Source organism: Tetrahymena thermophila (genome assembly GCF_000189635.1).
Source record: "Tetrahymena thermophila SB210 genomic scaffold scf_8254470, whole genome shotgun sequence".
NCBI lineage: Eukaryota > Ciliophora > Oligohymenophorea > Hymenostomatida > Tetrahymenidae > Tetrahymena > Tetrahymena thermophila.
In genome coordinates this window covers 384,757-396,527 of record NW_002476246.1, presented here as the reverse complement: position 1 = coordinate 396,527, position 11,771 = coordinate 384,757, and the positions used below count along the sequence as shown (strand labels likewise).

At 22.8% G+C, this 11,771-nt stretch overlaps 3 protein-coding genes across 3 annotated transcripts; all 3 read right to left on the bottom strand. All coding sequences in view use genetic code 6, as the record gives it.

Annotated features, from left to right (window-relative positions):
• Window positions 1-6,155, bottom strand: TTHERM_001178749 (hypothetical protein; the record flags this gene model as incomplete). Its single annotated transcript, XM_012799415.1, has 7 exons — window positions 1-102; window positions 293-496; window positions 742-1,910; window positions 1,941-4,180; window positions 4,217-4,616; window positions 4,724-5,209; window positions 5,402-6,155. 7 exons carry the CDS (start codon window positions 6,153-6,155, stop codon window positions 1-3), a joined length of 5,355 nt encoding a protein of 1,784 aa, XP_012654869.1.
• Window positions 6,156-7,653: 1,498 nt separating this feature from the next.
• TTHERM_001178748 (hypothetical protein) lies at window positions 7,654-8,520 on the bottom strand (the record flags this gene model as incomplete). Its single annotated transcript, XM_012799414.1, has 1 exon — window positions 7,654-8,520. The coding sequence occupies one exon, from the start codon at window positions 8,518-8,520 to the stop codon at window positions 7,654-7,656; it is 867 nt and encodes a 288-aa protein (XP_012654868.1).
• Window positions 8,521-9,458: 938 nt separating this feature from the next.
• Window positions 9,459-10,049, bottom strand: TTHERM_01540720 (tetratricopeptide repeat protein; the record flags this gene model as incomplete). The annotated part of the gene is made up of 1 exon (XM_001029396.1): window positions 9,459-10,049. One exon carries the CDS (start codon window positions 10,047-10,049, stop codon window positions 9,459-9,461), a length of 591 nt encoding a protein of 196 aa, XP_001029396.1.
• Window positions 10,050-11,771: the final 1,722 nt, after the last annotated feature.

Sequence of the window (11,771 nt, the reverse complement as noted above, 5' to 3'; positions counted from 1 at the left end):
TCATAAATTATGTTTGAGAAATATATTTTTCATTAGAATCTCCTTAGTGTTTGAAAGTATTTATTTTCCCTTTTCGATTTTCAGGAGATAAATTAGTTTCAACTAATATTTTAGAACTTAATTTTATTGCATTACTTCCTATGAAAGGTAAAGAAATTTAAGATGTCATCTCTCCTATTGGTAATTTAATTAATGCACTCATTCTTTTTAATTAATTTTCTTATTTATTTAAGATTTTTTCATGCTTTTAAGTTTTATAATATTGCTTAATTGATAAAATCAAATCTTTTACTAGATTAAAAATAAATCTAAAAAGATCAATGACAACAGTAAATATATGCATTAGTAAAATAAAAGAGGCACTTCCAATTAACACCCAGCCAATGTTTATTCTTTCTTGTTCATCTTGATCCTACTTATCATCCACAAGGATTCCAGCACATATTTGCATCACTATTAAAAAAACTTCACTCAAGCCATTTCTTATGTTTTCAAACTATTTATCTTGAGGACAAATATAAAAATAAAAAAATGCTAAACAAGCATTTAGGAGACTTATTAAAATCAATTAAACATATGGACAATCAAATAAGTAAATGATGAATATGGCATAAGCAATTTTTCTGAAGTACAAAAAAACATTTGTATATTTGCTATATCTCATAACTCTTTCTTAGTACTTTATTTTTTTATTCTACTTAAAAAAATTAACATAAATTAAAAAAATTAAAATAAATTTACTTTTAAAGAACTGACTATTTCAGAATAATTAGACTTTTTGTCAATTTAATCTTAATTTATATTACATTAAGAACCAATCTTGTTTTTTATTGATGGTAATATTTGCTATTTCTCTTCCGAGTCACCACCAACTTTTAATCCTCCTACTATAGATGAAAATTACTTTTGAATTCTTGGGTCATTTAAGTTAGGTGCCTTAGAAATAAATATTGCAATCATTATTGGGATGAAAAACATTGCTATAAAAGACATAGAGAAAAGGGTATAATTTAAGAAAGATAGAGACTCTGTGAACTCAAATTTGTAAAATTGCAAGAAAACTCCTACGACTACATACATATAGACAGTCCAGATAAGATCAAAGAAAGCATTATATTCCCAACCGCTTTCAATTTTCTTTTATAGATACAACTAAAATCCAGGTATTTTTATAAAGCTGAGTAATTTTATAAATATGTAAATTGCTAAAATGCCAAAAACTATTGTATAACTCTAGCCCGAGCTATTTAAAAGGTATGCATCGTTTCCATAATCCATAAATTTGCCTGGAGTGTAGGGCTAAATGTAGTCCGGATCAGTAAGATATGCTTAAAAGACATTAGGGATGAAAGCCATTTAGAAATTTTGAAAAATAGAGCAAAATGCAGTTACATTAGAAGGATATCTGACATTTACAAACATCAAAAAATATATAAAAGTGGTAAGATCGATAGTGTTAAAAAGCACATAAAAGTTTCCAATCATTGCTATTGATAGCATCGAATATAGTAATGTAGTTTACATGCTTTGACTAGCACTCTTTGCTGCCTATGCTTACTCTTATTAATTTTAGTTTAAAATTACATAGCTACTTAATTAAACTTCCTTGAAACTGTTTTAAATATTATTTATTTAAACAAAATTAGGGTCATGTAATTTCACTTCTAGTTTTTAATTTTTACAGTTTTAATCAACTTTAATGCTGAGATATATTTTATTGCTTAACACATTTGTCACTTGATAAGTATAATTTTAAATTCCAGTTATTTCTATCCTTAATATTTTCTCATAGTTAGTTATATTGAAGTTAACTAAATTTTCTTAAAAAGAAATGGTTACATTATATCCAGTATCAGTAGCTTTATAAATAACATAAAAATCATTTGAATCAATTGATTGACATAGTTTCCCTAGATTTTTAACTATTAGTGGATCATTACATTTTAAACATACATTATTATCAGTTTGAGAGCATGTTTAACATCCCTCAATTATACAAGCATTTATTTTTTAACATATATTGATTGGATTGGTATTTTTCTAGGAATTAATTATGATTGAATATCCATCTGAGCATTAAGAACATGAGTTAGAATTATTTAATTAGCATTAATCACAATTTTAAACTAAGCATTTTGGTATTGCATCACATTTTTTTGTTAAATTATTCCATTAAAATCCTTAATTACAAGTTTCACAAACATTACCATCTTATTTAGAGCATATGCTACAATTTTATACTTAGCATAAGCATTATGGACCCATGTAATTTTTAATACATGTTTTACATATCTATCCATTTGCAGAGCAAATTTAACAATTTTGTACACTGCATAAACATTGATTTGTAGTTTAGTCTAAAATAAAATTATTTATACACTATTAACAATTTGAATAGTCGAGAGGATTATAAGTTTGACAGTTTTATATTTATTTGAAGCACTTTTTAGTAGTAGGATCTAGAATGTATCCAGAATTACATTTTTAACATAGTTAGCCATCAAGTTAATCACATATTTAACAATTTTAAGATTTACAGCTACAGTCTTAATTATTTGAGCTTTATATATAGTTATTAATGCATTTGTTGCATATATTACCATCATTTGGAGAGCATACTTAACAATTTTATACACTGCATAAGCATTATTATGTAGTCGAGTCTAATGTAAAATTATGTATACACTATTAACAATTTGAATAGTCAAGAGGATTATAAGTTTGGCAGTTTTATATTTATTTAAAGCAATTTTTAGTAGTAGGGTCTAGAATGTATCCAGAATTACATTTTTAACATAGTTAGCCATCAAGTTAATCACATATTTAACAATTTTAAGATTTACAGCTACAGTCTTAATTATTTGAGCTCAATAAATAGTTATTAGTGCATTTGTTGCATATTTTTCCATCATTTGGAGAGCATATTTAACAATTTTATACACTACATTGGCATTATTTTGTAGTCGAGTCTAATGTAAAATTATTAAGACACTATTAACAATTTGAGTAGTCTAGAGGATTATAAGTTTGACAGTTTTATATTTATTTGAAGCACTTTTTAGTAGTAGGATCTAGAATGTATCCAGAATTACATTTTTAACATAGCTAACCATCAAGCAAATCACATATTTAACAATTTAAAGAAATACAGCTACAGTCTTAATTATTTGAGCTCAATAAATAGTTATTAGTGCATTTGTTGCATATTTTTCCATCATTTGGAGAGCATATTTAACAATTTTATACACTACATTGGCATTATTTTGTAGTCGAGTCTAATGTAAAATTATTTATACACTATTAACAATTTGAATAATTGAGAGGATAATAAATTTGACAGTTTTATATTTATTTAAAGCAATTTTTAGTCGTAGGGTCTAGAATGTATCCAGAATTACATTTTTAACATAGCTAACCATCAAGCAAATCACATATTTAACAATTTTAAGAAATACAGCTACAGTTTTAATTATTTGAACTCAATAAATAGTTATTAGTGCATTTGTTGCATATATTACCATCATTTGGAGAGCATATTGAGCAATTTTATACTTAGCATTGGCATTGATAAGAACTATCAAGTTTATAATTTATCTAACAACTTTAGCATTAACTTAAATTGCTAGGGTTATTTTGTAAGCAGTTTTAAATTGTACTTTTACATTCATTTGTAATTATATCTAAAACATAACCTGAGCTACACTATAAGCAGATATTTCCATCAGAAGAAGAACACGATTTACAATTTTGAGCTTGACATTAACATTAGAATGAGGTATCTAACTGATAATTTTTTTAGCAAACTTAACATTTAGTAATATCACTAGCGTTTAATGTTAAGCAATTTAGTAAAGAGATTAAGCATTAACTATTTAAAATCTTATTGTATCCACTTTTACAGACATCACAAATTTTACCATCATTAAGTGAACAAATTTAGCAATTATCAACTTGACACTAGCATTATTGAGAACTATCAAGTAAATAATTATTTTGACAAATTTAACATTAATTAGCACTACCTATCTAATTTTTTAAGCAATTTTTAAGTGTGCTCTTACATTATTTTGTATCAGAATCAACAGCATAGCCTAAATTACATTATAGACATATACTACCATCATTAGGATCACAAATTTAGCAATTTAGATGATTACAGATGCAGTTTAAGCCATCAGAACTTAATGAATAATTTAATTAACAGGTTTTACATTACCCTGTATAATTACTACAAGAAATACAATTCTTTATAGGGCAATAACATATATTATTTGATGGGTTTTAAGTTAGCCCTTCATTACATACTAAGCATTAAAGTCCATCTTTTGAGCTGCATATTTTGCAATTATTGACTTGACATTAACATAGATCGTTCTTTTAAATATAATTACTAGCACAAGTCAAACATTTTGATCCATCATTTTCCTGGCACTTCGTACAGCCATCTACATAACATGAGCATTTGGTACTATCTTCACTTTTTAAGTAATTTGGTGCACATTAGCCACAAAGAGTAGATGAATTATGTTAGCAAAATATGCAATTTTAAACATTACATGTGCAAGATAATTTGTCAGTACTTAAAGCATAACCAGGAACACATAATAAGCATTTTCCTATTTTTTACAAAAAAAATAAAATCATTTTTTTTCTCAAAGTATTGTTTTTTATTAGAAGAAATATTTATTAAAAAATAAATATTTTCAAATGAAAAGTGATTTACCATCATTTGAGCAATTATAGCAATTAGGAATCGTACAGACAACACAATTTTACGGATTTTTAAAATCAATATAATAATTTCCATCACTAAGGCATTCAAGACAATTAGAGCTATTACAAGTCAAACAATTAGTTCCTGGGCAATTAGAAACACAAAGACCAGAATTAGGATCTTTAATTAATCCTTTAGGACATTAATTGAAAATACATAAAGTTTTTTTTGAATTAAATTAATAACCACTCTTACATATATCACAAGTTTAAGCATTCTAGCAAACATCACAATAATCAACTTTACAGTCACATGTTAATACTTGATAATTTTTTAATTCGTATATTAATATAGTTTTTTCTTTTGGACATTTGATGATTGATGTGCTAACTGGCTAAGTACATGCTTGCCATTAATTATACTTGCTGCTAACTTGCATCAAGCAAATTGATTGGTAATCAACACAAGCTTTAACATCTCTAGAATAATATTAACCTAAAATAAATAAAAGATAAAGTAAGTTTTAATTTAAAACTATTTTTTTATAAATTAACAATGTTAGAATTAGTATTTTAAAAGTTGCTTTATATTTTTTGAGTTTAATTTAATTTTTTAGTAAAATAATTTTTTTATTTTAAATAAGTAAATTACTGTTTTTATATTAAAAATTTAAATAAAATAATTTACTAGATGAACAGTTACTTTAAGCATCACAATTGCCATTAGGATTTAAATTGTAACCAGGATTACATTTAACACATTTATTTATACTTAAGACAGAATTTTTTATACATGAAAAACAGTTAGTAGTTTTACAACCACTAGTTTCTTCACATACTTTGTCTCCGTTTAAAAGAGTGTATCGATTGAATCCTTTCATGCACACCTTACAGTTATTAGCATCTTCACAGGTTAAGCAATTTTCAACACAGTTAGACCAAATCACAATTTTCAACAACCCAAACCAATCTCCATTAATAGGATTTCTGTGATACGTAAATGATGTTACAGGATTTTTACTTATAAATTGGTTATTGTAAGACAAAGAAAATTTAACTACATCATTCAATGTAGCATTTTTACTGCAACTGATTTAATATGCACATTACTAATTTTATTTATCACCCATACTTCCTAAAAGTTATGTAGCGACATTATTTGTCTAATCAACCATATTAAAATCAACTAAATCACTAGCAGTTGTAAAATAAAGAATATCCGCATAAGTAAATTAATAAGGTTGTTCCTAAGCCGAAGCAGTAACCTAGAATCCTTATGGATAAATTCCATAATAGGGTGAGAGAACGCAAGCAGTTGTTGAAGTTGAAGTCTTACAATAATAATCAGCCTTTTATTATGTCGAATCATATTCTCCAGATATAATGCTCCATTAGTTCAAAAATAGAGTTCTGCTATCAAAACCAGGTGTAAAATCCATCATATATAATACCTCATAAGTTTTTATCCCTTTTTTTAATAAAGATTTTAATAGCGTTATCATCTCATTCTAATAAGTTTAATGTATTTAAATAATTACTTGTAATAAAAAAACTAAAAATCCAAACTAGAATAGAATTTTTCAAAGAAACCATTTTATAATTCATTTTCATTGAGAGCCTCTATTAGGAATAAATTTGATATATCTGTTTATTTTGTATAACTAAATATCTTTTTGATTAAATTCTTTAATTATGATTTGGAAGAAGAATTGGATTTTTAATGACTTTTTGATTGTATATAAAAAGGGATATTTAAACTTTTTATTTTAATAATAAGTAAACAATACACTTAAAAATGTAAAAAAGTTAAGCGGTTAAGCTTTGAACTATTTGATAAATAATTTTGTAATATTATATAAATACTATCTGATTAAGGTGAAAATATAAGCGATTTTTTTTTTTACAATTAATTTTTAAGCAAGTAAAAATGTTATGTCATCAATTCTTTAATATTTTTCTATTATAGGTAGTTAGAAATTGCTCATTATTTCTTATAAATACTTTTTTCTGACATATTAAACTTATTTTAATATTTTTAAAATATTAAGGAATGGTAATTATCAAATTTAATTATAATTCAAAGATAGCCATTAAATTTTTAATTAAAATATAACCAACCAAAGAAATTGTGTTATTGTATGGACAGTATTATAAATTTTTGAATAATTCCCTCTAATTTACATAGAAATAAAGTCTAAAAATAATCAGGATAGTGATTTAAGGTGAATACATCATTATTATTACTTGAAGTAGATCTTTAAGTTTTTCCTATTACTAAATTGAAAAACTTTAGATTGAAAAAATAAATTGTAAAATCATTAAAAATGTTTATTGGATTTAATACATTTTCATAAAATAAATAAACTGTTACTAATAATAATGTAATTTCAAAAATATGTTACATTTAATCTATTTTTAATTTTAGAGTAAATAATTTAATCGTAAACTCGTAAACTAATAAAAGAGCAAATTATGATTTAGTTTACATTAGAAAATAAATTTAATAATAAATTAATTGATATATCAATCAATTATTTTTTTTTAAATCAATCAATATTAATATTCTTAGTTATTCTATTATTGAATAAAATATCATTTTTATTTTAAAAAAAATTATTAACTCTTTAATTTTTGTGGATTTTAATTTAAGTCTTAATTTAAAAGATATTTTTGTATTTTCAAGTAATCAAATAACCATTAGAAAAAGGAAATATTAAAATTTGATAACTTTCATAAAATAAATTATTATAATTTATTAAACACAAAATATTTAATAAAAATCACATTTCTTTAATATTTTTCATATATAACAATTAATATTATTATCAAATCTTATTTTAAAACCAAATAAATTGGTTTTATAGAGGTTTTTAATTACATTATTCATTAAGTTTTTCTTGATAATTATTTTTTTAATAATCTATCTATTTTTAAAACCTTTCAAGATATTAATCTGAAACCGCATTGTTTTGAAAGTAGGTCATTGGATTAACTATGTAGACCTTATATTTTTTTTATTAAGTCTTAATAGTACCATTCCAAGAAGGACTATGATAAAATCGAGTATCCAATATCTTCTTAAAAGAAAGATAACTCTTTTTATAAAAATGAATTAAAATTTGCATTATTAGATTAAATGGAATTCGTATAGTCTAGAAGTCCTTTTTATTAATTTGCATCAATATCTATTTCTATTAAGCAAAAGAAGAAATTGCCAAACATTCCCTTATAAGTAGGTGGCTATATTTTATGGTAAGTCAAATCTAACCATAAATCATATCCATCTAGAGTAGTAAAGTTAACTCTTATTTTATATTCAGTGCTATTTTAAAATCTGCTCATTAAACAAAACAATGAGCTTTCCAATATTTAATTTATATCTTTAACCAATTAAATCTGCCTGTCTCTTAAACATAACTGTTACATCGTGTCGTAGTCCAAGCAGATTAAATCAAGTAATCCATTTGAATATACAACATGACTTATATCCAAAGATCCATCTTTAAAATTAGTGCTACCTTTACAATACGAGCTTAATTTATATTACTTCATCAGGTCTTTAACTTTTTTTAGACAAAATTAACTATATTAATTATACTCATAGTCATATTTTTCTTGGTTAACTTCTTTATATTCTAAAATTTCTACTTTAATTTAATCATAATATTAACCTATATTCAATAAAACTTAGCTGAATTAGTAATAGATTTAATGAGGAACATTCTATAATTCAATCACAACTTTTTCTAACGGAATTTCTTAAATCCTATTAAATATCAGTTTTGTATCAATGAAAGAAATCGTCATATTTTTATATTGACTCTGATTACCAAATTATCAAAGCTTAATTAAGTCTTAATATGATTCTGATATGCAAAAGTCACCAAAAACATAAAAAACATATTGTCCTTTAAATTTTAAAGAAATAGTAAAAGTTTAGCAAACCCTTTTTTATTTTTTTCTAAGTTTTACAGAAACATTTTTTTTTAAATCAGTAGATTCTACTATTTATCTTCACTAATACTAACTCTGTCGATTGATTAACTATCTAAATTTTCATTAGAAAACTATTAAATGAAAAAATGTATTTGCTACCTCACCTAGTTTAGTAAAAAATTTGTCTCTATTTTTCAATAGAGTTAGATAAAGATGCTTGAGTTTCTATTTCCATTTTAAAAATATATTTATGATAATTTAATTAGCTTATGAATTAACTAAAATTAATAAATACTTTCACTTTTTTTAATTTTTTAGAGTTGGCTAATTAACATTAATATTAATTATATGTTTAGCATGCATAAATAGAAGAGATAATTATTTAATCCATGAATTTCATATGCTAAAAAATAAAATATATTATAATAATTATAAATATATATTTCTATTTCATATTTATGTAAATTTATTAATAAACTAAGACTTAAGAATAAGTTTTTCTTAATTCAAAAATATCTCACTACAAGTAAAAATTAATTGAATTTTCATAAATTATTTTTTTTTTTAAATATTTTTTGACTAGCATTGCCAATAATTAATAATGTATATTTAAAATGTAAAAAATATTGATTTTTAAAAGTTAAAAGTGATCACTAAGAAGTTTATAGAAATTATATTTAACAATTTATTTTTTTAAATTTAAGTTTGTGATAATATGAAATAAATTAATTAATAAATGTTTTAATATTAAATATTGAAATTGAAAAAATTGGATTTAAAATTTATTTGGAATATTTGAAGATTAATTTTCATGTTTTTTTATTATTTTCTTGATTGATTTCTTAATCTTTTTCTTCTTCTTCCTATTGTTCTTGTTCTTCTTCTTGATTTTATACACCATCTTCATCGTTATTATCATCTTTTTAATCACTATTATACTCAAAGGGATAAAAACCTTCATTTACTAGTTTTGAGTATTCAGCTACAATATTTAAGTTTTTATTGAATTGTAAATCATTAGGGTCCTACTGTAGGGTTTTAAGAAAGTAGTTTTCAGCCTCTTCTAAATATTTCAATTGAAAATATATATTTCCTATGTTGTTGTAAATATCAACAAAAAAAGTAGAATTAAGAAATTTTTTATTGTATTTTAAAGCTGGATAAAATCTTTATGGGTCAAGTGAATAAGCCATCTCAAAGCTAGCGTCAGCAGGATAACGATTTTTCTTAGAAAATTGAGTGCATAAATCATAAAATTCCTTTCTTATATAACCCATTTACTCATACCTATCAAGAATCAAAATATATGCAGTTTCATTTTGAGGATTTATTTCTATAGTTTTAAAAAAATATTCCAATAATTATTCTTTCTTGTTTTATTTATCCTTTATTTCCCCCATACTCAAGTAGACTTCATCATTAGTTGGTTAGAATAAATATCACTTACCATTTTATAAGCTTAAGAATAATTATATCTTTTTTTGCATGATTATAAATGGATGATATTGCTTAATTAGGTTATTTAATTAGCTTTTCATAAATCTTTCCTACTTATAAAATACAGAAAAGCCATATTTAAAATCTTAAGGATTTATACCAAGATTATAAATAATATATTTAGACTGTTCTACTTCAGAAGAAAATTCACTTTGTAATAATGCAAGAAGAGAAAGGGATAAATACTGCTTTGGTTAATGTTTCAGTGCCTTCATTATAAACTTTTTGCTAAGAAAATCTTTATACATTAGATAATAAAGCATAGATTAATAGTAGTATATTCTCTAATACTTTTTCTTTTGGGAAAAACATTTATCAATAAGTGATTAACATTACTCAATTCAGTTTTTTTTAATCTTCTAAAATGCAGTAGCATTTACCTAGCAGTGCATCTATATCTCTTTCATCAATTTTGAGAAATCTTTCAAAATATTGCAAACAATTCTTTTTATTTTTATAATATCTAAGATAGATTAATCCTAATTTTATCATAGCCTCTAAATCTTATTCATTTAATTCAATCCGCTATTTTCATTAATCCAGCTCTTTCTCTATATTAGTAAAATCTATATCGATTTATCTTTTTTCATAATCCTATAAAGTAAATTTTGGCTATTACTATTCGATGAGTTCTACATTTATTGATAATTATTTAAATTTTCTAATTAATTTTTGGTTTCTCTAAAATTTACAATTAAAGCATAAAATATTATATATTATTTTAATAATTAAAAAAAAAAAAATCTAAAAATAAAAAAGAAATATTTTAAACATAAATTAAATAAAATGAATTTAAATTTATTTCAAAAATATAATAATGTAAGGAAATATTTCTAATAAAAAATAATTTGTTATATAAAAGTAAATAAAAATAAAAAATATTTGAATTATTAAGATTATTTCTTTAATTAATAATATCTCTAAAATTATCATATTTTATTAAAAGTTTTTATGATAAATTAGCTTAAAAAAGTAATATTTAATATATTTTATTATTATTTAAATCATATCAAATTTAATTTTTATATTTAAAAATAATAAAATTTTATTTTAAAAAATTAATAGTTAATTATTTTTTAAAATTTAAAGAATTGTTAAAAATACAGAAAATATAAATTTTATATAAAATTCTAACTTTTATTTTAAATATATTTAAATGCTTTTAAAAAAGCTAAATTTTGAAGAAAAATCATGATTTCAAAAGTTAGCTAATATTAATTTTATTACTTTTTACTTATTTATCTTATATAATTTAATTGCTTATTTAAGAAAGGTCTTAAAAAGATTATTAATGGATATTAGCAATTTCTCTTTATAATTAGGCTTAATTTTAATTATTGTTCTATTATATATATTAATTCATAAATTATGTTTGAGAAATATATTTTTCATTAGAATCTCCTTAGTTTTAGAAAGTATTTGTTTTCCCTTTTCGATTTTCAGGAGATAAATTAGTTTCAACTAATATTTTAGAACTTAATTTTATTGGATTGCTTCCTGTGAAAGGTAAATAAATTTAAGATGTCATCTCTCCTATTGGTAATTTAATTAATGCACTCATTCTTTTTAATTAATTTTCTTATTTATTTAAGATTTTTTCATGCTTTTAAGTTTTATAATATTGC